The sequence below is a fragment of the Ammospiza nelsoni genome, chromosome 1, assembly GCF_027579445.1.
Source record: "Ammospiza nelsoni isolate bAmmNel1 chromosome 1, bAmmNel1.pri, whole genome shotgun sequence".
Taxonomy (NCBI): domain Eukaryota; kingdom Metazoa; phylum Chordata; class Aves; order Passeriformes; family Passerellidae; genus Ammospiza; species Ammospiza nelsoni.
In genome coordinates, this window is record NC_080633.1 from 125,773,890 (window position 1) to 125,801,864 (window position 27,975).

Genomic DNA, 27,975 nt, shown 5'->3' on the forward strand with positions numbered 1-27,975 from the left:
GAAAACCCTGTTGTACATCAGTGGCTGAGCTATTAAGGCAATCACCTACAGCAGAAAAGAACAACCTCTTACGGGTTGTTATTCTTGTAACTAGCTCACTCTGCTACAATTCCAGTTTGAATATTTCTCTGCACTTTCAGCAGGGCACAGAAGTCCACTGTCAATTCTTACAAATGAAATATTGGAAATTTGGCTTCTTCTGTACTGAAATTGCAGCAGTGAGTGAAAAAAGAAAGAAACACATGGAAAATAGTGCCAGAATGGATGTAAGTAGTGCAGCAGAAATAAATTCACTATGGGATTGACTTGGAATAAACCTTGATCAAGATGTTCAAGGCCACAATGGGCTGTCCACCTCAAATTCTGCATGTCCTTTAGGGATGATAACCATTCAGTAACCAGTAACAGAGTTGAAGTGATACCACACTGCTGCTGAACAAATTCACTTTCTCCAGCTCAGTTTAGTTACAAGCTCCCCCTAAACCAAAATGTCTGTTCATAGGATACTAAATACTTTGGGTTAGCAAAGTATCTTTTAAATCTTGAGGTTTTCATTCCTTTGCCCTCTCATGACTATACTGTAAATTATATTAATGCTTTCTTTAATGTCTAGATTTTCAGATTTACCTCCTGTATTTAAGAAATCCCAGGCATGTATGATCCAAGTACTTTTTCAATATTTTTAAAACTCTTTATAGTTGCAAACCTAACAATAGTTTAATAGACAAAGTTCAATCTTTTCAAATATATAAGTGACATCGGACACAAGATTTCATATATTTTCAATAATGTGCCAAAAGTTTATTGAGTTCACTCAACATCTGTGAGGATTTATGTAGGATATTAAAAAAAAAAATCTGTTCCTTTTTTACTTTTACCTTCAACAGAAGTACAGTAAGGTTTCTGGTGTCACAGCGTTCTCATTCATTTTCATGCAGACAACTTTTGGTAAAAATAGGATTCAGACCAAGGCTGAGTAAGTGCAGGAAATCTCTGAGGTAAGAAATGTCTCATTCAGTATTTGATCCTTCTACTTGACAAGGGATTAAATGTTTGTTTTCTTCTACAATGCAAAAAAGAAGACAGGTGTTTTGTCCATAGTTTTATTTTACCAGGAAGGTTTATACAGTTCTGCATAAAGGTCATTGTATGCATAGCCTGAAGTACAAAGCTCCCTTTGAAAACTCCAGCACAAAGACACTGCATATTGACAACATTAAACAACAATGTGGGTGGTATAGGGCAAAAAAAAAAAAAAAAAATTTAAAACAAAACAGCATTCTTTCTATTGGAAAAGCATAATAAAACAAGGCACTTTCAGTAAATAAGGGAAGAACAGAAAAATGCTGTATCAAAGATTCCACAGAACTGACCCAGAGCACTGTAACAAAATTCTGCAATAATGAACAAGTAAAATACAAAAAGGCACTACATAATCCTCTCCCTGCAACTCTCATTTCTCAACCAATTAGCCAACTGAACTTGGCACAATGGAGTCTTAATTATAAAGTGCATATCCCGTCTTAATACATTTTGAAAAATAGGCTATACAACATAGGTACCAACATCCCCATGTGTACAATATATTGAAACAAAAATACACTGCGACTAGATTCAATCTAGTTATGAACTGTGTAGGAAAAAATATGGCTTCTTTACAAGTCTTTCAATAGCCTCCATATAATCTGGAATATTTTTAAACAAACATGAATGCATTAGCAAGGTGGTAAGAGGTAGTGTTCTGAGTAAAAGGCAAATTTACAGATTTTGTTGTTACGTGTTACATGTATATAACAAAGGTATCCCAGATTTTCAAAGCAGCATTACTGAACAAAAAATATTACAGCATGCTATCTTGGGATGAAAATACACAGTGTTTTGGGGGTCTCAGATCAGTTCTTTCAGCAAAAATGACCATTTTACAATGTCCAACTATGATTCCAAGGTGTAACTACTTTGCTCTTGGTACTGGAAGTTTTCCTATTGCATTGCATAAAACTTCCAGAGAAACTTTCTTCAACTTTAGAATGTAAAACCAACACATTCTCCATTCCTATACACAAATGAGTCCATCTTTACTTCAGCAAGCATTATTTTATGGCTATAAGAAAACACAAATACCAAACAGATGAACACATCAAATGTGTCACAACAGTGGCAATATATGACATATGAGTTAGATGTGTTCCATGATTTACTGTGAAACTTTTGTCATTCTGCTAGGAAAGTCAGGCAAATTGTGTATATATACTATCTAAACTTTAGCTGATTTTAGCCCTTATTAGACTTCAATATATTAAATATATAAAGGCTAGGTAAAAACTGAAATCAAAGCAGCACTGGATATATTTCTTACATTAATAATTTGTAAGGATTTATGTAAACATTCAATATGTGCATTCTTGCTCTTTTCTGTGAATTCTTCACAGCTCCTCTATGATCCTACCCACAGAGACACCCTTAACATGAACCTTTCCCAGGTAACAGCTGCTGCTGCTCAGCTATTCTTCATCCGTGGTATAGGCTACTTCAGCAACTTCAATTTCTGGCACAGAATTTCCAGCCAAGGAGCCACTCCAGCATGGCTCATGGTTCTCCTTGTCTGAGCTGCAAAGACACATCAATAAATGGAAACTGGTATGATTTTCTAGAGCCATTTTAGGCAGACAATCCACAAAACATTGACAAAGCTTTTTTAACTTCTCTCTTATTCCAGATCTAAAATTATCTATCCTGAGGGCCTTTATGCAGCAGAGAGGTGCAGTAAAATGCTGAAATTCTCAGCTGTGCAGATTTAATGCAAGACTAAACATTTGAAAACACAAACTTCAAGAATAACTAAAATACAAGTAAAATAATAGTATTTACCAGCTGTCCTCACCCAGGGTACCCTGGTCTGCTTCTACTGCAGAAGACTCCACCTCACCACTGCACTCACTTTCTTCTCCTGACATTTGACGAGTCATTTTTCCTAAAGATAAATCCCTACAACAGATAAGAACAGAGTACCACCAATCCATACAGCAAACATTTGTCACTGAAGAACTGTTTGTTTCATTTTAGCCCTGGCAGTTTCTCCAAAAAGATTGAAAGTAACCTTTCAATCTCACTCCTGCATGTCCCATTTCTTTAACTAGTAATATTTAAACAGTTTATTTGCCCCAGCTGCTTATTCCTGAACTAAATTCAGTCCTCTAAATCCCTGAGCCTCCAAGATGATTAGAGGGATGGAGCACCTTTCCTATGAGGAGAGGCTCAGAGAATTGGGATTGTTCAGCCTGGAAAAAAGGCTTTGGGGTGACCTAATTGCAGCCTTCCAGTACCTGAAGGGAACCTAAAAGAAAGGTGCAGAGAGACTTTTTACAAGAGCCTGTAGTGACAGGACTGTTCCCCAAGGGAGAATGGCTCCAAACTGAAAGAGGGTAGGTTAAGACTGGATATTAGGGAAAAGAATCTTTATTGTGATGGTGCTGAGGCACTGGAATGGGTTGCCCAGAGAAGTGGAGGATGCCCCATCCCTTGAAGTGCTCAAGGCCAGGCTGGATGGAGCTCTGAGCAACCTGGTCTAGTGGAAGGTGTCCTTGTTCATGGCAGGGGGTGGGTATTAGATGATCTTTCAGGTCCCTTCCAACCCAGCCCAATTCATCATTCTCTGGTTGCATGACAATTTAGTAACTTCACAAAATTCAAATCCCAGAGAAGTGTGTATGACTTAAAGTGAAAAATTACATTCAGACTAAGCCACACACATTTTGCCTAAATGGCAGAAGGATTATAACCAAAATATAGTCAAAAGGAAGACAGAAGAATGACAAGAAGATTTCTTCAACAGTTCCTCCAGTTTCTCACTGTAACTTTACAAAACCACACACAAAGCAATACATTTTTCCATTAGTGATAAAGACAGTTTTTTTCTTAATGGCAAAACAAGAAAATGGTCTAGCTAGCTTAGCTAAAATGGGAACATGGCCACGTAGACTGACCAAAGAAATCCTTTTTTCTAAACCATTTCTCTATGTGGAAAACATACATCAATTTAGCATTGAATTGGAAACAAAAGCTTGTGATCCATTTTGTGTTTAAAATTATACCACTATATTTCTTTCCCTTTTAAAATTGCTCTAACTACTGTTGTTATTTTATTTTAATGCATACATTTTACATAAAGTCTTAAAAGCATTCTGTAACATGACTACCAGTCTATGTCTGAGCCAAATCCAGCAAAACAATAATAATAACAATACTAATAGTCTTGCAAGTCTCAGGACTTGTCCAGCTGTCCCCTTCTGTCTCACATCCATTGTAGTTACCTGGCCTTTAAAGCATGCAGGCATGAGATGCTTAATTCTTGTTAGGCCATCAAATAAAAATTCTACTTCAACAAGGCCAATGACAGACACATTTCTTTTGGGTTCATTGACTATCAGACAAGCTGAAGTTCTTGACTGAAAATACTTGTGATCTTAGTTTTTTTACAGCCAGAAGTCACAGAAGTTATTTTTCATCAGGACTTCAGACACTGTGTGGCTGACTTTCACTAATTTTATATGTCTGGGAAACTAGCAGTGTGTTTGAGTATTTAAAAAACATAATCTATCTTCAGGGAAAACACTAAAATATCAAGTCCCTTTTTGCTATTCACACCTTTTTATTTTATGTCACACAGAATTCCCTATCATGATGTTTTAACCAAATGCAAGTTACTTAACTTTTCCTGACTATTTCACTATTTAAGGCAGCAGCTGTTCTTATCAAACAGAGGAAGGATCTTTGAGATGTAATTACTTGCCTTCAGGAGTGAGCAACAACCTGAATATGGTATTCTGATCAGAATTTTCAGTCAGCCACCATAATTGCATTTAAAGCCTTTTCCAGAGGTAGTTCACTAGAACATTTAAAGGTGTGATTTGTTAGTAAACCTGGATATGCTGGACTCAGCAACCCATTCAGTATTAAAACAAAAGTTATTTTAATTTTTTTAAAAATAAATTTCCTCACTGCCTCTGGTCTGACACACATGCAGAGGGAATGTTTTTTTCATCTGATCTCATGTTAGGAAGAGATTCTTTACTGTAAGAGTGAAAGGCACTGGAACAAGTTGCCCAGACAAGTGACTGCTCTATCCCTGAAAGTGTTCAAGGCCAGGTTGGATGGGGCCTTGAACTACCTGGTCTAGCAGAAACTGGATGATCTATAATTCTATGAAGTTCAAATGGGACCACAGGAATTCACTCTTTTGCTAAGGAAATGCTGCAATACTGACTCAGCAGCTCTAATGGGACAGTGGATAGCACAACATCAATTCCTCAGCTCCTGTTTCAGAATTTAGCAGACAGGTACTGTTTTCCCTTGGGTTTAAGTGGACAATATCCCATGCTATTTAAATGGTACCTGCAGCACCTCATTCCAAGCAATTCAGAACAAAATTAAACTATTACAGATATACAACTGCTTGATCACTATGCTCTGTGAAAGCTTTGAGTACAGAGAGAATTTTATAACTCAAAGCAATTTTCCCACTCATCTCTAGCAGGGCATTTCACATTTTCAACACCTCAAAAGCAGAACAAAAATCTTGCTCTATCTTTACAGGACTTAAAGGATTAGGAAACAATCACAGTTACTTTAGATGGAAAAAGATAGGACAAGCTTCTCAGTCATTTGTACTAAATAGCTTTTAGCCAGCATATGAGAAAGAGCTTACTGAAAATATTGCTTTGTATGTGGTTACGTAGGGAAAATGGTTTCGAAGATACAGCTAATGCTGGTACTTGTGACTAGACAGAGAAAATGCTTTCATGGAGCTAACTTCCTAAAACCCTTAAAATTTCTACATACCTAATTCTTCTTTCAACAGCATCAATATGAAGTTGCTTTTCCGTTAATAATTTCTTCAGTGATTCAACCTCCCTTTGTTTTTCAAGCAGTTCTTTTTGTAGGCGATAATTTGTTTCCTCCAGAGTTTCACAGAAAGCCTAAAAGACAAATTTAAGTGCATCTTCATTTTAACTTCAGTGGACTGCCTTTATTGACTTTTCTCTTAGAAATATCAACCTGTAACAGTATTACAGCTGCTTGTCTTAAGACTGATTACCTTAAAAAGCTACATAAATAAAAAAAAAATCCTATATTAATAATGCTGCTTTTAATGATGAATTTATTATGCTAAACTGCAATGCAAATACTTTAATCATATCATGTGGGAGAATGGATTATAAGAGAATGGAGATGGTGCTGTGGGCAGCCTCTCCCTGATGAATTGCAGCTGTACTAATTACCAAAGAGTAGAAGCAACCTTGCCCTTAATAGGTCACAGCTGTGTCCAATAGGGATGTGTGTTCTAAAAGACTGGTTGGCAGGTCATGGAGAGAGGAAGGAGTTGGTGTTGCTGTCTGTGGGAATTCGCAGAGGAAAGGTATGAATTTTACTGTAGGGTAATGAAGTGCTGATGCTTGCCTCCCATTTTGGTGTCAGTCGTGTGACTACCATCAATATCGTTTGTTTGTCTCACAATGACAGAGACACCAGAAGAGCAGTTCCTGATTTGGAACCTTTTTGCCTATATGGAACATAAACTGAACTCCCTGCTTCCTCTTCTCATCATAAAGTTTTGTTTCCACATGACTTGGAAGTCAGTTTCAATGTATCTATATATTTCCAGGATGCGAAGAATATTTGGATTAAGTACATATTCTTTCCTTACCCAGGACAAAGACAAAGCTGTACAGTTCTGTACCAAACACCTGTGACAAATATGAAATCATGACAATCAGAAGACCGGTAAAAAAAATATTTTGAAAATGTTTAATAGGATGCTGTGAACACTAACTACTCAGCCATGACAAATATGCTGGGCTCCCCTGCTGAGCATGGCCTGTCTGTATCACACACCCTGATGGATCTGTCACTGAGCAATCACAAAACCCAACGTGAAGAGCCCGTGTCTAATGCAACATCCTCTGAATGCAGGAAGTGACAGAAGAACTGGCACAGAGCCTCCTCATCTATTACTGGAAAGCACAAGTCTTCCAACAGCAATGTGCAATTCTCATTTAATAATTTACATGTGCTCTATAAATAAGAGCCCCACATGGGAGGCTTTCTTGGCTTGATATTACCAGCAACTAACCACTAACTCAGAGTCTGCTGAATATAAACATTTAATATGAGCTCGGTTAAGATTAATCCTGTTAGGATACTGTTTGTCCTAGAGTTTTAAAACAGGCTACAAACATCAAGAATACACTATCCTTTGCTTTAACTAAAGCAGACTCATGATCTTTAAAATATTAAGTTTTCCTGTAATTATACAATACAAAGAAATGAGGAGTTTTCAATTCAATAACCCAGGAATTTTCCATGGAATTTTAGTTTATTTTATTGACTCAAATAGCAAATTTATCTTTGCTGACAGGCACTTGAAGACCAGTCATGAGTTAAGCAATAGCTTTATTCATATATACTAGAGCCAAGAGCATGTGTCATGCAACTCACTCTTGACACAGCATTTATAGTGATTGCTTTAGCTATCACTCTGGTTAAGCAGTCATCCCATTTCAGCCAAGCCAATTAAGTAAATTTTTCTGCTCTTGGTAAAAATATTCAAGGTTGCTGATACCCTAACTGAAAATTAGACATTATTTCCTTAAGAATATAATTTAATTTATTATTTCAACCTTTAGATGTATGTACATGGAAATTTTCCTATACACAAAATAGATAAAAATATTGCACAAGTGTTGAAAACTGTTTCATTGTTCTGAGAACTGAGTAAAGCCTTTGGAAAAAACTCATCTCTATCTGCAATCTGGGTATGAGCTGTCCAAGCAAACACAGGCACTGTTTGAAACTGGGTAAGAAAACATCAATATATTCTGACGGATGCTGTAATAGCAGAAAAGTGAACCAAAGCTGAGAAAGGGAACAGTGTGTAATGAGCTGTCTTGTTCTTTAGACAGCTGGACACCTGGAGTCTGGAACAGTTTTAATACCCAGGCTGGACTAATTATTCCTGAATTTCTGAAAGGACAACCAGCTTTGCTTCCTTCTTCAGATCATGAAACAGAGATGGCTGAGAAAAGATCTGTGGAAACAACTACCAAGGATATGACAAAAAAAAAAGATTTAGTGAATATTTTGCCTACTTTTCTGTGATTGAATTTCTTGGGCTAATCAGCTTCTAATGGAGCAGGTACCTGTCTCTCTCCCCTGGAAAAGATAAATGTGTTTTGGCAAGTCCTTGGGATAACAGATATAAACCAAATAGAAGATATCCATATTTTCCATTATCAGGAAAACTAGAAGGTTTTTTTCTGTGATGCTTTGGATGGCAATAGAAAGGCAAAACAGAAGTAAGTTTTGAAATATCTTTAAAAATGAACTCCAGGAATAAGTACATGAACCTCAGTGCTTTTCCTGTATAAGGCAGTTCAGGGAAAGAAAAAAAAAAAAAAAAACAACAAACATTAAGGATGGATATAGATGCTTTTAGTATGCAGGAATTTAGGATTTCTCCTAACAATCAGAAGCAAGACAAAAAGCATGGCCAAAACCATGGATTTCAGGCTGAGCCAACTTCAAAAATCTCTTCAGAGAGCTGCTTGGAAGAAAGAATCCATGGGAAAACATCCTGGAGCAAAGAGCAGTCCAGGAGAGCTAGCTGGTATTTAAGGATCACCACCTGCAGGGTCAGTAAGTACAGCTCAACAAGCAAAGGCCTCAGGTGGCCTGTGTGGATGAGCAAGGGTCTCCTGAGCTCAGACATAAAAAGCAACTCTGCTAGGGGTGAAAGCATGGAGAGATGACACAGGAGTAATGTAAGGCTGCTGTCTAATCTTACAGGTACAGGATTATGAAAGTGAAGGACAACCTGGAGCTGAATCTGGCAGGGCATGTGAAAAGAAACAAAAAGAGAATTCTACAAGTGCATCATCAACAAAAGAAAGATGGGAAACCATGGACTTGTTGTGTTGATTGGAAAAAACAGCCTTGAGTAATTCTTTCCCTGCAGCCAGAAAGGAAGGTCAAGATAAACTCACCTGCAGTGGGAGAAGAGCAGATCAGGGAGCACTTAAACAAAATGGATACACTAATGTCCATGAGACCTGAGAGGCTGCCCCTTTGTGCTGTGCTGGTGGTCAGCCACTGGAGCAGGCTGAACAGAAAGGCTGTGAAGTCTCCTCTGTAGAACATTAAAAACCTGACTGGACATGGACCTGAGCAACCTGCAGTAGCTGAGCTTACTTGAGCCAGGGGGGCTGGAATAGATGATCTCAAGAAGTCCCTTCCAACCCCAGTCACTCCATAAAGGTGTGGTATCTCTTGGAGAATTTTATAACAGCTGTCTCAACAACTTCACAGAAATGGGTAATAGCTAAAACTACAACAGCACAGCTGTTTTAATGGTTTGATTAAATTCCAGTGGAAGAATAACACAGATTTCACCACAGCATGCATGACTGAAATTTCAATGAAGAAGGCACTTAATTTTTTTAAATTATTTGAACAAATAATTATGGTAATTAAAAAAAAATCATCAGCTTAAATATCAGTGATGAAAAGGGAATGTATGGAAATCAAATATGAGCTTGTGACAAAAAACCAAATCTTTCACATGCAATAGCAATGTAACAAGAACCAAGGCAATCCTACAAACATGCAAAACAAAACAAACTGGCAAATATAAATTTAGTTGAATGAGCATCATTTAACATTCATGATTTCTGCAAGACTAACAATGTATATACAATTTGAAAACAAAGTTATTCTATAAAGTAAGGAAACTAAGATCATCTGCTCTAGACAACCTTGATACAGCCCTTCATGTCACTAAAATTTATTTCTAAGAGAATAGACTGAAACACACAGTATTATTACTTCAGTGTGCTCATATAAATGTTGAAAGGCTGCTGGTTTACAACACTACTTGACACTGCTTAGTTTTTCTGCAAGAACACTAATTTTGGTCGTGAAAATTAATAATTTAACTGCATTCATTACATGAGAAGGCATCCCTTCCCATGACAGGGGTGTTGGAAGTAGGTAATCTTTAAGGTTCCTTCCAACCCAAACCATTCTATGATTCTGTGATTTTATAGCAAGAAACATTTCCCAGAAAGACCTGAAGTCTAAGGTATAAGCACTGTAACAATTTGCTGAATATAAACTTATAAAATCTCTCCTTATATTTAGTAGGTGCCTTATGTAAGTAGTTGCTTTACAAAGTAAACTTCATCCATGGCCCAAAAAAGGCAAAAAAGAAGATATATTTTGGGACAGGGATGAAGTACAGCAGTCAGACAATCAGTGTGCACCATTTATCAGACTTTGCCCATTCTAGAAACACAACATTTTGTGATTTTTGTGAAAGAACAGAAACAAAAGTGTTTCATTCTGTGTCATTATACAGATCTTACAATATTCCAAAAACACCTGCTTTTTGCATTCTGTTTCTATCCTACTTACCCTGCTCTCTTCTAAACTGTCAAAAGGACCCGGAGGATCATCCAGACAAAGAAATTCTCTCACTGCAAGGCTTTACCAAGTAAAAGAGAACGAATTACTGGAAGTACAAAACCAGCAACAACACTTAAAATGATCAAAAAATTGAGGTATTTCTTTAAGTGACACAAAAAGTTACATCCTCAAATTTACTCCCAAGTATTCACAACAATTAACAAATGAATGGTTAACAAACTATTAAGTCTCAGTTGTATGTGTTGACCAGGGATAGTATTTAGAATGCAACTTATGAAGATGTTTAAGCAATTTTAGAACATGTTTTTTATGATTTTTTAAAGTTTTCAGTGAATTTGTAGCTACATGACAATTGGCAAGTTTATCACTTTGGTATTGAAGAGGTTTGAAAAATTCTCCTGGAGAAAAGTAAATTATTATTATTATAAAATTAGTATTATGCAATAGATGAAAAGTATACTGTTAAAATTCATATGCAGACCCCTTCAGGTGGTATCAGGGGATTTAACTATGAGCACTGAAGCATGTTCACCTGTCTCCCTTTTGCTAAGATCATAATCTACTGACACATACACATAATTTTTATATATACAGTGTGCATTTTTATATAAATAATAAGTTATAAAATGATAGAAGACAATGTACCATGGATCTACTACATAGCCATCTCTGAATAGACATTTCAAACTAATGCATTCCATTTGGATTTGTGTAACAGTTACCATCCCCCTCTGTGTGTTGTTTTGCAAAGACCAGAAGAAAGAAGTAGGTGTAATCCTGTGGTTTACTACAGAGTATTTTAAGCATCTGTCTCATTCTGTCTTCCAAATTTAGATTACTTTTCACAGAACTCCGAAACATCTCCAAACATGTCCCTTCAGCCACCTTTTTAAGACTTTCCTGCTCGGTTGAATTCATTCTTCTTTAAGGAATCTCAAATTAGAACACTGTATTCACAATTAATTAGCAAGCAGTAACTTAGGACCAATGCTGTGCTTGCACTCACTACTATAAATCTTTAAATCATCTCCTACTGCAATGGGTGCACAAAAATGAAAAACGGGAATCCAAACTTAATTTTCTGTCTCTTCTTCCCACCTGGGCCCCATGGAAAATGTGAGGGCAAAAGGCAGTAATTTTCTGCTTTCCACCCTTTCACATGCACTTGAGGTTTTCACAAAGCACAAACACAAGAAAGGAAACTTTCATCCAGCTACCATCCTAATCAACCAGCTTCAGGTTGGCAAGCAAAATGAGCAGAAACTTCTTCAAACAGCCATCATTCATTATACCATCACTTTTAGTTTTAGGAAGACTCTAAAGAACATTTATCTAAAATACACTGAACATTTACTTTGTTGTTTTCTTTACCTAAAATAGGCCCCTGATGGCATGAACATTTATTCACAGCCTAGCTTTGCTCTGAGAGTCTGCTCTGACCCTGCTCTCCTCTCCATGTGTTACACCTCTTCCTTTCACTTCATGAATGGAAGATTCTGCCTTTAAAGTACCACAGGGATCTCTTCTGTCCTGTGACAGAGCTTGCTGTACACTTGTGCAGGCTGCCATCCCTCTCCAGGAAGGAGCAGAGCCAGCACTCAGGAGGGCAGCAAGGGGCAGTGCAGCACATGGCATCCCTGACTCCAAGCTGGCCAAGTTCCTCCCTTCCAAGCTTCTTACACAGGGTGGAGACAGGACAGCTCTGTCATCTATATAAAGCCAGATTCTGTTTAGCAGGTTAAACTTCTTTCACCCACTTCACCAGTTGTATGAAATTTTCCTGACCACTATTTAACTCTTTGGGTGGACTTCAATTTGATCTTTCACTGAATCTGCAATACAACATAAAACAAGAGAAGAAGTCTATAAAACACAAACAAAAATATAGCCACCTGCATATATTATCCTCCATTTTATTTTTAAAATACTTTGTGAATCTAGATTTATTAAAAACAGGTATACCAAATGAGGTTTCCTATCCCTGAAGGGCAAATTTCCCACTGTGAATACAGTACATAAAGTATGAAGAGAAGTAAACCAGACTTCTCTACAAAGAAAAAAGGCTTTTTTGGTTTAGGTCTGACTCAAGCAGTTTGACTTACTTGCAAAACTGGAGAAGTAAATGGTGAGTTTTAAAGGAAAAAACAGGGTGAAATGCTCACCACTGCTCATGTGAGGTACAAGTATTAATTCCCATTAATTGTCAATTTATTCTCTGATAAATGAGTAAATATATTAGATGGTCAAGTCTCCTTCATTCTAATCACTTGAAGAATTCACACCTTCCACAGATCCAAACCTTAGAACCATATCAATAGATTATAAAATTTATTAAAAAATTTTGTCTTCATGCAGAGCCCTACACAGACAAAAGTTCTAGAAACCACATTTCAGTTAACCATCTCTTCATGAGCCAAAAGACAAACTGATTCCACAAACATTTTAATTCCTTTTTGTATCTGATAACCAACACAGTCAGCAAGTTAGAGTTTGGAATTTTTTGCCTTAAACTATGACAAACACTATTTTGTCCAACATGGTCCATCATCACTAAGATACAAACAAGCCAGCTGAAATGCTGGACTAGCTGCAACAATATGAAGCAGAAAGACTTTAGATCTATTTAAGCAAGTCCATTCCATTCACTAGTGTGTCTGCAGCTGCATAACAAAAGTTACATTTAGGGATGAGATTGATTCTTTTTAGCACACCTATTATTATGTAATTTAATTATTAGGACGTTTTTAAACTTCTCAGCTGCATACCTCACCCATATAATCATATTTAATAGCTACTTACACAGAAACTCATAAGTTGAGCCCCATTTCTTTTTTAAACCTATTAAGCTTTGCCAATGACATCTCACAACAAAGCTTTGCCACTCAGCATGACATACTGCAGGATGACTATGAATCATCAAAATATTAACATTCCTTACTCACCTTCCCTCTCCCCTTTGATGATTTCACACACCCTGTTTGCTCACCTAACACAACAGACTAAAGAGAACACTTCTTGCAGGAAGTTTTTCTGCAGCTTCCTCTGCTCTTCCTTGCTTTCTCTGTACCTCTGACAGACACGCCTTTGAGATGGAATGCTGTGTTTTGGCACTGAACTATCTGAAAGTACAGTTCAGATTCCCAGAGCAGTAACTTCTTTTCCCCCTGCTAAGTTTCTCTAATAATTTCAATGAATTTTTTTGACTATTGCTGAGTACTGAACTGATTCAGCAAACTAGTGGTATCATTACCAATAGTTATTTTCCAAGTTGAAAAATTAGCTGAGTTCATGAATCTGTATGGGTGTACTTACTGTCACTTTCCAGTTCAAGACACAAAAATTGATGTAAGTCACTCAGTACCTCAGGATCCTTCTACAATAGTTTGTGCTTTCATTGTTCATTCCATTCTCCAGATAATCCTGAACATCAGTGTCCACAACTGTGATCTAACATTCCACTGGTACTACCCCTAAATTTCCATCAATCCTTTCCCCCTTGTCTTGTAACTATTTCATATGAGCCCTGTCATAACTACTCGTTTGTCTCTACAGAGGACATTATATCATTTTTATTTACCTGCTTTGGGGGTTTTTTTACTACAAGAAGTACCAAAGTCAGACTAATGTACAAATCCCTGTTTTCCAGACTCAGCAGTTGAATGCCTTATAAAAACATGTCAAATGCAGTAATAATAGCCCTTTTACTAAAAACTAAAGTAGCCATGAGCACTACATGGTCTTACAGTCCCACACCAGCACTTGAAAATTTTAACATTTTATTCCTTTAAAAGTCTTGAGGGAATTAGGTTTGCTTTAGAACATTTTTTACTCTTTGTTTTGAATGAAGCTTCAGATGATGACAGGTTCTCAGACTCATTCCTAAAAGAATCTCTAGTATAGCAACCTTAAAACCTTTTTTAATTCTAATGCTGGCAAAGGTTTTAAAATGAACTGGTTTGCCTCTAGCAAGTCGCTTACTTAAATTCTCTTCTGGTCCGTAAGAAAATTATTTTACAGTTCATTTGTCAGAATTACATTCTATTCATTTTCCTGCTTTGGAAGAATCTCCCACTTTGTACAAAAAAAGATACTGTTGAAAGAAATCTTTGCACTTTGCTGGCCTAAACACATTATGTTTTTTAAACTATTAAGACTTTTTTGATTTGTGGTTTACATTTACTTATGTACAGGAATCTGTAAATTGCTTTAATGCCATGTCAATAAAAACCTCTAGTTTAATACACATTTTAAGAACTAATTGCATAATAGTGTAGGTACTCTACATTATGAAAGCCTAACACACCTAGTATAAATTAACAATATTATCAATTCTGCATTATACACAGAGAAGTAATGTTTTAGGAATAAACATGGAATTATTCTAACATTTTAAGTATTACAGCTTTTAGTTATCCCTGTACAAAATACTGCAGTTCCACTTTTTTTGCTAAGATGGGACTAATTTAAAAGGACACTGAATAATTGACATAATGACCAAATGCACAGCATGAATGTTACTGAAATCCCTCACCACACCGCCCGAAGGCACACTGCTGGAGTCTAGGAGTTGTACAAGAGGAGTATGGACAGGAACAAAGCCACAAATGAACAAGCAAAGGCTAATCACCTACCAGTTAGCAATATCTTTGTGAGCTACTAGGTTCTGGAGGAATGCCTGCAACCCCAGCTGTCGATCTTCCAAGAAGTCAGGATTGTAATTATCCTTGAACCAGCGCTTTGGCGGAAGGGCCAACCGAAAGCCTGGAAACATATCTTTTAGCTGGAATTGAAATTAAAGACAAAAAAAGAAAAAATTTGAGAAAAATACTAATTTTGCCAGAGGCACTGACTTTACTCAGATTTATAAGACATTTCTGACTTCTGGTAAAGTTCAAGCACAAGACAAGTCGCAACCATAAGGAAAATCCAAATTACAACTTAAATTGCAGACACAGTTCTGTCACTTGCTGACTTATGCAGTAGAGTGCTTTGTATTTCTCCTCAAATTTAACACATAAAAATAGGAATGAAAACCTTTGCTTTGTTATTTAATGTCTGAGTCTGCTATTTAAAACCTTTGAGTCTCTACACATAAGAAAACTGTAAAAAAAAAAATCAATGAAAAATAATTTCAGTGGTATTTCTTTTAAAGTATTCGGGGATAAAAACTGCTACATATACACATATATAGAATAAAACCCCATGACAGATGTACAACTCTGAAACTTGTCTTTCTCAGGGGGCTGGAAGAATAAATTACAACACATGCATGAGATATTTCTTGTAAAAAGTAGTTCTTTGTACACCCAGAATAATAAAATTTCAATATGCAAGTATGGCTCAATCCCTAGTAACATGCAAAACTGCATTTCTCAGGTCCTTAAATAGCAACGGGGTATAGCTGACATCAGAAATACCCAGATTTTTTCTCTGAATTCAGAAATAAAACATAAAGTGAATGAAAGCATAAAATTATACAACAATGAACCTTTCCAAAAGTGACAATTATTCTTCTAGTATGCATGATAATCAAAAAAACTTTAACTTTTTGATAAAAAACAATTTTTCAAAGTTATGCTTGATAAAGAAAAATCTGGGAGAGGATTTACAACCAACAGGAAAAAGCAAATAGGTTTTATAAAATTTGGTATCTCAGCTGCCACAAGAATTGTTTCATCATTTTTTCTGAATACAGGATCTAGCCAGCTTCTGTCAGAGATGTTCTGTGTACACTGATTATATTAATATGAATGTTGCAGTGATAGAAAATTATAACTGACAGCTCTTTCACCAGATTAACTTTTAGAAAATTTAGAACAGATACTGCACTTCAAATAGAATCTCTCTACACACTTTGAAGGAAGAAGCACATTAATGGATCACCTTTGCTTATGTAACTATTGTTTCACAGCATGAGGTACACTTTAAACAACACAAATATCGTTTATTCAAACAGCCCATGATAGATTCTGGTTCCTTATTTACAGAATGTTTTTTTGTCAAAGCCTTGCTCTTTATTTCTGAATTTAATTATTTAAGTATGTTTTCCTGATACTGAATTTCATCTTGATATTAGACCCTTCTTTATATTTTTAAGTTTATATTTGGTGCTCCAAAGTTCCTTCATCTCTTACCAAGTTATCGTTAATTTCATATATATAAGAATGTATTGGAATAGGACAGAACCCACAGAATGTAACAAAATGAGTTCCTGTTCGTTGTACAGAAGAGTGCAGACAACCATTGCTGGGAAATGGTTCAAACACAGAGATTTTGCTGAATGGTAACTTTTACTTGTCTGGTCACATGGATCACAGAATTTAATTCTAAGGAGAGAATACACCTACAGGTTACTCCTTTTGTGGATGAAGAAGGTAAGACCCAGCTGCTGTCAGTGGATAATTTTCAACAGCACAGTCCTGGGGCATTCTTTCTTGAGTGCTCCTCAGACACAGCAGGAAAACCCATGGGTCAGACAACTTATTCTGGCCACGATTGCTTGCTTGGATCCAGCACCTTTCCTACTCCTTCCTACATCACCATGTGACACATTTCACATCACATGAGTCACAGTCTTGGGGAGAAATGGTGAACTTCTTGGTTCTTAAGAATGGCCATTTCATCACGTGTTTCCAAACTATTATTATGTTACTATTTTGTAATTCTTTAATATTTCCTGAATGGTGGTATGTTTAAGCTCCTAGAGCTGATATTTCTATACTATAAAAAGTAAAATGTCTTACAGACCAAAGAGTAAATGGTTTAGATGCATACTGAAAGGTGAAAAAGCTTCAGACAGTGACACAAATTTTAAAAAATAAAGATTTTTTCCTTTAACAGAAATACTAATACCTAGAAATAATGGTAAAAGCCAAACATTTGATGGCAAAGACTAAGGGCTTTATGAGTAAAAATTTAAGTATTTATTCTGATAGATATTTCGGCATTTTGATTTTTCAAACCACCAACAACCACATTAAGTCAACGGAGGTGATCAAAATGCAAATTGGTGTATGACTTGACTTCCAAAATCTGAGTTGAAATACCAATATCATTCTCTCAAAAGAAGTTAGGCCTTTGCCAATATCAAGACATTCTTTAATTTAAGACAGACTGTATTTAAGACAGGAATTTCTTCAGAAAGAAATCTCTAAACTAATTCACACTTAGCAATTTAGTCTTAGACATCACTGGTGTTTCAAAGGTAGCCTAGAAGATACTCAAATAGGTCAAACCAAGAACACAGAGAAATTTGTAAGTTCAAAACCATTTTCAAAATCTCAGCCGAATTTAGCTCTTAGTTGATTAGGCACACAAATCCAAAGTGATAACCTGTACAAAAAATCCCTCACAATGGGTAAAGAAATAAGGTTCATGTTGAAACATGAAAGAACATTCTAGCAGAAAGTGTGCTGAACTGGCAACGAAAGATTATTGTTAGGAGTTAACAGCGGACAAAGGAAGTGCAATTATTTCTCTACTTTTGATAGCTAAATACTATTTACCAATCATAAAAACCTGTGCTTTTCAGACAAGCATTTTTTCCTTTTAAGTAATCTAAGAGTATTAAATTGTTGACCTAGAATTCCTATTCATCTGGTGTTTCCTCCATCTTTAAAGATCTGATACAGTATTTCACTATTAACTTTGAAGACACTAAAAACAACTGAAGACTGACCAACATACAAAGAACATATTTATGTTCACGAAACTTCAGTTTTATGATGAACAAAATCAGAATTGGTTACATAGAAAAGACCTAAATAACTACTGGATCATTCCTGCAAGAGAATACAAGCCCCTAGTTCTATTTCCATGCAGGGTGATAAATATTCAAGAGTTAATTTCTTTATCATATAAACTGGGAATAAATATAAAGTTTGAAGCATACTAACAGCTTCAGATGAAGCTGTTACATCTTCTTTACATCAGCTGTTTAATGATCTGTGAAAAAGTGAGGAATCATATTTTTCCAGTTATTAATACAGTATGTGTTTTATGTGCATTAAAATCAGAAAAAAAAAAATAGAAGACGTGACAAAAATATAAGACATGAAAGAAGTGAGGTAAGAGAGCTGAGAATTTACCAGTTTATAATCCCCACCTTGTCATTAAGCCTGGAGAAATCTGTGTACCGTCTGAACACCACCCAGCTTTCCTCTGGACTTCTTTTCACCAGTATTTTGTATACCTGTGTGGAAAGACAGAAATATAAGAAAAATGTGCAAAACTTCACACTGCATTGGAAGGAGTTCCTGTAATTCCTAAATACATATAACTATTTCTGTCTGTAAGAAAGAATTTACTGCCAACAGAACAAAAGGCTGGGCTATCAAAAAAGTAAGGGAAGTGTGTTTCTGTGATCTACTTTAACCTTTGCAAAATTACAGTTTTACTCATTGATCCTGGAGGCCTCTCTATTTTTAAGGTGATTGTTAATCATCAGGTACTGTGTCTGATATTGCTTCAAAATGTCTCATCTGACTTGTTTCACAAGGAGAAATGATGCAGAATAAAATTACATCCTCCCTTGCATTTGTCTTGAACATTAGGTTTAGTCTTTCCAGGTAAATAAGATTTCACTATTAAACTGCACCAGAATGATACCATGACTGTGTAACTGAAGTAATGGATACTTTGAATGAGATTTAGCAAGACAACAGCACAGCAGTACCATACTCCTATTTAAAAACAAATGGATAAGCAACAAAACAATGATGATAATGATAACACTAAATTACTTTCTAGGAGGATTAATATTCCAATGCCTGAACACAATGAATCCAACAATACAACTTCAACTAGAAAACATCAAACAGTGTCTAATGTCAAAACCTTACTTTCTCCAACGTTGGGAAAGACAGGTACTCTCAATTGTACTGGGTTATTTTTCCCAGTCTGTGTGTAAACAATATAATACAAGAAAGAAAAAGGTATTTTTAGAACCATAATGATAAATGATCCCTCATTTAACCAAATCCTATTTAAAACATTTTCTAATCTGTTACATACTAAAATCTTCTGCAGTATTTCATGCTGTTACAGCAGGTTGTCTCAGGTGATAAGTGTATTTTTCTTATTGCAGTCCCAACATGTGATAACCCCAGTGCTAGCCAACTTCTGTACAGGTCTGAGACTGTTTCTAGCAATTTTGTATTCCATAATATATTAACTTCCAGATAATTACAGAAACTGCAGATAACTATGGTGCAAATCAAAAGCAATTTTTCAGTAAGTACTTCTCTTATCTATGTTTTAAACACAATTTCACTTTAAAGACACATCATCTGTGGAAGTCATGGATTGTGACAGAGGAAAAAGCTATTACCTTTTAAAATTCAAGCTGCAGGACTTGATTACAAAACCAGCATTAAAATATATTTTTTCTGCCTTGCATTTTATGTCTAAATGCTTATCCAAATATTTTATTACTTTACTGTCATACTAAAAGTATAAGCAGTTTTATTTTCATAAATAAAATTAATGAATGTAAAATTGTGAAGATTCTTTGCTAGTACACATTAAAACACAGAACAAGAAACTTTGGAATATGCGTGCAAATTTACTTGCTAATCAGTATTCTATTCTTGTATTCTACTCTAAGTTCTGCAAAGCATTGTTTAAACATGTATACAAGAAAAAAAGGAATAACTTCCAAGTGAAGATTGGATAACTTAAAAAAGTTCACCGATTACAATGAACTTAACTGTAACAGGGAGTGCAATCAACTTATGATTAATGGCCTCAAAATTATGGGCAACCTGAAACAAACATGTTTGGTTTTCCTGCCAAAGTTTAAAAAAAGGTGGTTGGGTGTTTTTTGGCTTTTCTTTAAGGTTTGCAATTAGTAAGAACTAGAATACTAAAAAACACCTCTTAGTTCCTTCATACAAGATCTTGGGTAAAAATCGCAAATTAATTCAACAAATTCATTTTACTCCACTCAATCATGAATTGCTTTGCTCTATAAATAAAAAAATCATCAATGAAAACACACCCATATATGGCAACATTCTCTGGCTGATTCAGCATCTCATTATCATTTTTACTTGGCTTTAGAAAAAGAAACAAGTGCTCATTGAACATTCCAAGACCTCAAATTCATTTAAGACTAAATGTTTACAAGGAGATATTTTTCAGCCTAGGTTTTCTCTCCCATAAGCTTCAGCAACCACGTACTCTAACATGCATTGTCATTTTAACTCCTGAAGCTTGGACATCATTAAGCCAAATCAGATTCTTATTTTTGGAAACTATGAGATGCAACCAACAGTAAACAAAAAATTCAGCAATTGGGTCTCCTCTCTTTTACAAGGGATTTAATTTGCTTTCCACAGTCCTCTGCTGTCTTCTAAATCTCACTGATTTAGCACTGCAAAAGCAACTCAAATTCTAAGGACTAATTACTTGCTGGCTTTAATGCACAAGAGCAACCTGCATGCAGAACATGCAACTGAAAACAAACAGTTAATTGTGTGGTTTCAGAAACCAACTCAGCAATAGAAGTGAGATCAGGAAGAGCAAAAATGCATCCAAGCATTTTACAATGGAAGAATGTTTCACCTGTACCGTGACCTGGCCTTCCACACACAATAATGGGACAAAGTCCTCACTGTTAATACAGAACACCTTGCAGGCACTCTGCATTATGTCTCGGCAATGTCTTCAGGAAAGACAAGAAGGGCAACAAGCTGGTGAAAGGTCCAGAGGCTAAGTCATGTGAGGAGTGGCTCAGGGAGCTGGGGACATTTATCCTGGAGAAAAGGAGGCTTCCTACAACCACCTGAAAGGAGGCTGTAGCCAGGTGGGAGTCAGTCTCTCTTCCCAGACAACCAGTGACAGGACAAGAGGCCTCAAGCTGTGCCAGGGGAGGCTCAGGTTGAACATCAGGAAGAATTCCTCCATGGAAAAGGTGGTTAAACATTGCAATGAGCTGCCCAGGGGGGTGGTGGAGGCACTGTTCCTGGAGATGCTCAAGAAATGAGTGGATGTGGCACTTTCTGCCATCATCTGGTTGTCAGGGGGGTGACCAAAGGCTGGACTCGATCTTGGAGGTCTTTCCCAACCTAAATGATTCTGTGGTATTTGCAGACTAATCCTTGTACATATAGCAATATCAACTGTTGTTTTGGTTTTGAAGGTTATTATTTAAAACATTTTTTAAATTTACCTGTGAAAAAAATTTTGCTCTTCTCTTATGCTAACATGCATGAAAATGTTAGAAGTTGAAAATCTCAGGAAAAGACGGGTATCATTCTAAAATAATTAAAAAGCATCATTACTTAACTTTTGGCTAAAAGATCTTGATTTCATTACTATTCTAACTGTCATAAAGATTCTGCTCTTCTCTAATCTATAAGAAAACAGGAGAAAAAAAAGCTATTTCCTTCTCCTTATCTAATTAATATTTTTCATCTCAGGAAATATAATTAATAATCAGTAACAAACAGCCATCAATCCCACAAGCATCATTGTATAAACTCAAAGAAATATTTCAACAACACACAGAGAAACAAATGTGGAAGTACACTGATATATTTATGGCAGACAAAAAAAATGAACTGCCAACTACAGTGCACTTTGAGAAAAATCAATACAAAGCAGTTAGGCTGCTGTTCTGGCACAAGATATGGCATAAGCAACTTCCCAGTCTGTTTGCAGAACAGATCTCCCCTTACTAGAAACTGAGCTGGGCAAGAAGGTGAAACCAACATGTTTGCACTTTAACAGGAATGTTCTAAGTTACTTATAACTACAGAGGGCCAACATCAAGGTTTCTTATCATTCATGTCAAATAGAAGACTGCATTTTACTTAAGAAGTTTAATTACACAGAACTTACACAAGTTCAATTTCATAAGGAATTGTAGCTGCAAGGAATTCCTGACTTTTCCAGCAGAAATTGATACATGAAACAGAATTAATTCCTTCTATTCTACATACACAATTACAGGAAAGACTGCTTTCTAATCCCTATTTTCCCACCTGTATAACAAGAATGGTATTTTCCTGTCAGGAAGTACTTTAAAGCTAAACTGGTAACATCCCTGAACTGCAGGATTAATTCCTGAAAGACAATGCAAAGCACATTGAATTGCTATCTTGTCATTACAGGATCAACTCTACTATGCCCAAAACTTACAGTGAATTTTGCCCTTTCCTCCATCACCTCATAGCCCAGAATAGTAGGTGTGGATGGTCGATCTTCCCAGGTCCTGGAATCTTCATTCTGCTCTATTTCTTCTACAGGCTGAGTACTGTATTCTATGGATGTATCCAGACCTGTAAATTTAGTCCTAACAAGGGGACTGCTACATGCAGATGATGTGGAACCAATCTGGTCAGGCACACTCATCTTTTTAAGACCATCAACTGTAGAGTCCTCCAGCTGTCCTTTCGAGGAGCTCGAACTCGTTGAAATGCTCCCAAAGGAAGAACTTCTTTGGTTTCTGCTTGTAAAGCTGGATGATGAACTTCCAATAGGAATAGGAACAGGAACATATGGTGTTGCCATCCTTCATGAAAACAAGCCCTCAGTTTTTGGTCCAGGAATTTAAGCTTCATTCACTGTGTAAACCATGTTTGCTCTTGTTTTCAGGAACAGCACCTGCAATTAAGGACAGAAAATACTGCTGTCATTTTGAAATCAAAGCACTACTAAGAGCTTTGGGAAAGAATCTGTATTAGCTCTGAGATGGTACATAGCAGTATTGATGGTAAAACACTTTCACAAAGAATCTGGCTTGTACAAAATGGTGCTTTTAGGTTATATCTCACCCATTTGACAGACAGCTTTACAGGAGTTCTGTCTTCCACAGCTATTGAAATGGCAAAGAGGTAAAGCAAGATTATAAAACAGAAAAATCCTTTTGTCCTTTAAGAATTAAGTGTTATTTGGTTTTATCCAAAGAATCAGCAATTTTTCTGGCATACAAGAAGTAGTTTCAGTGACTGTTTTATCTAAGCAGTACAGAAGGTTTTCTCAGCATTGGTTCTGTAAGACATCCACTGCAGACCATGCAAGCCAAACACACAGGCACCAATATACACGGCATGAATCAAAAGACATGACAGTAAACAACTTAGGTGAAAACATATTTGCATATTACACATTCACTGAAGTACAGTGGATCTGTTTCCAATGCAAAATATTTTTTCAAAACAACTCTATTGTATATAATGCTGCAGACATTTGTCACAATGTAAAATGTGCACACCTTCTGGAGTCTGAATTGCAGCAATTAAGTTTTACAAGCATGCACAATAGAAGCAGGGTTGTTACAGCAGGTAGTTTTCCATTCCAGAAGACTAAAATGGAAAAAAAAAAGGTGTACAGAAAAAAAAAAAAAAATTAGTATTTTTTTCTTCAACAAAAGCATTTCAAATGAGTCTTTTGTGTGCATGTGTATACATTTCTGGAAAAAAAGCAAAGTAAAATTAAGACAGCAGTATGAAACTGCCAAAAAGGCACCATCTCCTCACTTTAACAAAGTACCCAAAGATGAGCTCTTACAAGATGCAAATTAAATGCCACCTCTTTGGATTAACAGGATTTGAGCCATGATCCATTAACCCAGGAATAAACTAATCAACCAGGAGGCTGCAGGAAGCTGTGAAATGGGAAACCGCCAACCTGATTCACACCAGACAATCAATCACCTACTGCAGTAAAACCAAATGAGAATCCTCACTGTGAGTATGAAGTGATGCTTCCCCTGTCTTGCTCTAAATTAATACTGGAGCACAGGAATAAAGACATAAATTTTAAATGAACCAGCATGAGGAAGACTGAAAAATTCTCTTGAACAAATTCCTTGAGTAAAGGAAAAACAAACTTAGTCAGCTACAACAGGAAGTTGTCACACACTGCCTGTCAGAAAACTCAGTTAACTTGACCAGGAGAACAATTTCAAACTGGCAGTCATTTCTTATGAATATCTCTGCTTCACTGTGGAATGTGGCTGGACACTCAGCAGCATCTGAGGGAGCTGAACTGTCAGTGTCATACACCCCTGCTGACTCACTCAGCTGGTCAGGGATGGGATTTGAAGCCCAGAGCTTCTGCTGCAGCACAGCCCCGTGCCTGGCTGTGGGAGGGGAGCCACGTGTCAGACACCTGACCTGCCTCAGCCTCACTCCATGTGAGAGAAGCCAGTCACACCTGTCCTGGGACAAGATGTTCTCCTGGAGCTACACCACATCTAAATCCCTTTTTTCACCCACATCTCAGTAAGAAAATCTATTTTCTGCCTCAAACAATAAGCTCTGCAGTAATTTTTCTTTATGCAAGGTGTGAAGCATTGTCTGATAAATTTTCTCTACTAATATTCTCTGAACAATATCTAAATGAAACACTAAAAAAGGTAACTACTTTTTCACTTGCCACTTCAGTGACTCTTCCATACTACCAGCACAAGAATTGAGAGCATGGCTTTAAACAATGTCCCACCCAGCTACTGGGTGGGACATATGTTATTGGGAGGTATAGGATTAAACTCCTGTAAAAGGAAGAACCTAAACGAGTCTAGACTACAAAAAAATCTATCTATATGTAAAAAGTGATTATCCTCTATAGCATGACTGTGAACCTGGAGTGGAAAATAAACTCACATCTCAGGGGCTATTTGTTGAAGCTAACCTAGGAGTTCATGCAATTTTAAGATGCTAAAAAAACCTTGTGCTGTTCATCACTTCACAAAGAACCAAACCTAAAACCCCACAATGACATTTTCACCAGTTACAATAGTTGTGAACAGTCTTTCCTAGAAGAACTTCTTCACTTCAAGTGAGATGCCAGTCAAGAACTCACTATCTTGAGCTTGTTTACTTACTACACATTACTCTTAACTGCACACGAATTTCTGAGCAGCTGCACCAATTTGGCAAGCAAGAGAGCTCACCACAGCCCACCCTGAGGAAAAAGCCCTTGGTGCTGAGAAGGCCAACACCTGCACTGCGTGTGCTTCAGCAGCTTCCACTCCAGACCAGCTCTAATTCGGTACGACGGCCTGGATACTTATTAGCAGCTGTTCTACACTAAGCCTGCTCCCAGGGTACATTTTCTGGTTTAGTCTCTTTTGTTCTCTGCAAGGCCACCCCAAATTGTGAGTCGATGAGTATTTAAGGTGATGATGACACTGTTTTCTTCTGAAGGCCATTCTTGACTCAATCTGACACAGGAAACATACCCACAGAAAAATAAAAGGGGCTGATGCTACCTGTGTCACACAGAGATTCCTCTAACTTTAAAAAGTAACAGGAAAGTATTCTCTGAGTAACAGAAATGTCAGGTCAAGTGAGCAAATAGCACACAGCTTCACTTAACTTGAATATTGTTTTGTAAAAAAGTTGAAAGAAATATACAAAAATATTACCAGACTCACTAACACATTTCCAAATACATACATAAATCCAACTGTAGAAGTATCACAATTTCCTAGTATGTAAAATACTTACAACAAGGTGCAAAATCAAATCAATCTGCACTTTATGAAGGCTACTAAATATCAGAAGAAAATACAATGCTCAAACAAGGGTCACAGCCCTAGGAATCCAGCCTTACCTACTAATATAGTTTAATGCCAATTCATGCAATAGAAGGAACTGAGAACAATTTCATTTAAAAAAAGAATCCTTTTAGACAAACCAAGTCACTCCCTACTTACCTCGGTGCAGCAAGGAGGGTTTGTGTGCTCAGTTTGCTCTTACCCCAGACACTGCACTTTCTTGTCTAGCTATTTACTTGACTTTCTGCAAGAAATTTGCTTCCTGTTTGGGACATGTATTTTGTTTAGTTTGATTCCCAAGTGCGAGTTAAGAAGGAAAAGAGAAGGAAGAGAACATTTGCTGGAAGGGCTGAACTGCAGGATCTGAAACAGGATAGGACAGTCCCGGGAACGCGGCCGTCACATGCTACAAGAGCAGCACGACACCGACTTATCCCGGTGTTTACAGCAGCCGCCTCCCTTTCTGCGGGAGAGGCAAATAGGCTGTAATAAAACCACTTAAAAAGGGTTTGCCTGCAGCTTGCAGCTATCGCAGATCCAGACCATTTTAAACTAATGGCTTGTATATTCAGTGAGAAAGATGTAAGCCACACGATTCCAGGATAAAAGATCTGAAACAAAACAATCCGTACTTAACAGTTGTAATTGGATTTATAAGACTTTTAGCTATGCAATACTATGTGTGATCTGGTTACATATATTCTGCCTCTGTTAGGGCAACGCACACAAGCTGATCTCTGATGTTTAGGGTTTAAGTGCTACTGAGGAAAGTCAGCTAGAGAACGAGTGGAATATATAAACAAACTTCCACACTTAGGTTTCATGATTTTGTAAAATAATAATTTCGTGCCGATTTCAGCCAAATTACCTAACAGCATTTTTTACCTGCTTATGAAGCTAAACTGGGGGGGCTATTTATCACACCTCACACACAGAGCACTAACTCCTGCCCCGCAGAGTCTGTTACGGAACTGGAAGCAGCCGCGGGTGCCTCGCAGCAAACCCGCACGTCGGGGAGCGCCGCTTCTGGCGGTTCTGAACCCGAGCAGACCCAAGGCAGACCGGCCGGCACCGCCGGGGCAGCGCCCGGCCCGGCCCCGCCGCCGAGGGGCCGCGCTCGGGGAGCGCCGCCGCTGCCGCTTTACGTAACTCCAGGGGCGGCCCCGAGCCCGTGACACCGGCAGGCCCGAGGAACCCTCCCGGTGCCTCCGCACGGCTGCGGGAACCGGCCGAGGAAACACCTGGAGGCGTGGCGAGGCCCCGCCTCGGGGAACGGGGGGGTTCCGTAGCCGCCGTCCCGCCCGAGCGGGACCGGACCCCGCGGTGCCACCGCCCGCCGCCGCCTCCCACAGGTGCGCGGGAGCTGCGACAGCTGCGCGGAGGCGGCGGGGGCCGTTCTCGTCCGGCGCGGGACGGGCAGCGGGGAGGTTCCATTCCCCGGCCTTCCCGCACGGGCTGCCCGCTGCCTCAGTCCCTCCCTGCCCGCTCCCCTGATTCCCGGTGCCGGCGCTCCCGCCCGCACGCACGGCGGCCCCGCTCACCTGCTCCCGCCGCGCGCGCCCCGCTCCGCCGCGCCACCGCCGGGCCCGCCCCGCGCGGGGGGCGGAGCAGGGGGCGGGGCCTGCCCAGATCGGCGGGAGGGGCGGGGCCGCACAGGGACTACAAAGACCGGCGTGCCCCACCAGCTAACGTGAGCGTCATTTTTCCGTGTCTGGGCGCGGTGCATTATGGGGCTTGTAGTTTTGTGTGTGGCGGTGTGGTCCTGCGGGGTGCGGCCGCCCCCTGAGGGTCGCAGCGCTGCCGCGCAGGGAGGGAAGGCGGGCTAGGCCTGGGGGTCTCCCTATTCCCAATTCCTGGGCAAAGGAAAGTCCCCGGCATCTGCCAAAGAGCACAAGAAAGCCAAAGCCTCTGCGGGCTCTGAATGTGGTTCACCTGTCCCCGCTGAACCGCGAGCTGTGTGCGCAGGGCAGCGCGGCAGGAGTGGTTGTGGAGCG

At 38.2% G+C, this 27,975-nt stretch overlaps 1 protein-coding gene across 3 annotated transcripts; it reads right to left on the reverse strand.

Annotated features, from left to right (window-relative positions):
* Positions 1 to 1,089: 1,089 nt before the first annotated feature.
* SNX16 (sorting nexin 16) lies at positions 1,090 to 27,567 on the reverse strand. Of its 3 annotated transcripts, none has more exons than XM_059486525.1 (8): positions 27,523 to 27,567; positions 22,618 to 23,082; positions 18,581 to 18,667; positions 15,108 to 15,256; positions 10,465 to 10,534; positions 5,839 to 5,975; positions 2,869 to 2,985; positions 1,090 to 2,607 (listed from the first exon to the last, which is right to left on the reverse strand). In XM_059486525.1, the coding sequence occupies exons 2-8, from the start codon at positions 22,987 to 22,989 to the stop codon at positions 2,502 to 2,504; spliced, it is 1,038 nt and encodes a 345-aa protein (XP_059342508.1). In that variant the 5' UTR covers positions 22,990 to 23,082; positions 27,523 to 27,567; the 3' UTR covers positions 1,090 to 2,501. The 3 variants fall into 3 exon arrangements, with proteins under 3 accessions (XP_059342508.1, XP_059342516.1, XP_059342525.1); XM_059486533.1 differs by lacking the exon at positions 27,523 to 27,567 and adding an exon at positions 26,141 to 26,348; XM_059486542.1 differs by lacking the exon at positions 2,869 to 2,985.
* Between the last annotated feature and the right edge of the window lie 408 nt (positions 27,568 to 27,975).

Coding starts and splice junctions, on each gene's coding strand:
- SNX16 (XM_059486525.1), bottom strand. CDS start 22,989: ATGGCAACACCATATGTTCCTGTTCCTATTCCTATTGGAAGTTCATCA. Junction 18,668..22,617: donor AGGAAAGGGCAAAATTCACT/GTAAGTTTTGGG, acceptor CTTTCCACACAG/GTATACAAAATACTGGTGAA. Junction 10,535..15,107: donor CACAAAGATATTGCTAACTG/GTAGGTGATTAG, acceptor TACTTGGTAAAG/CCTTGCAGTGAGAGAATTTC.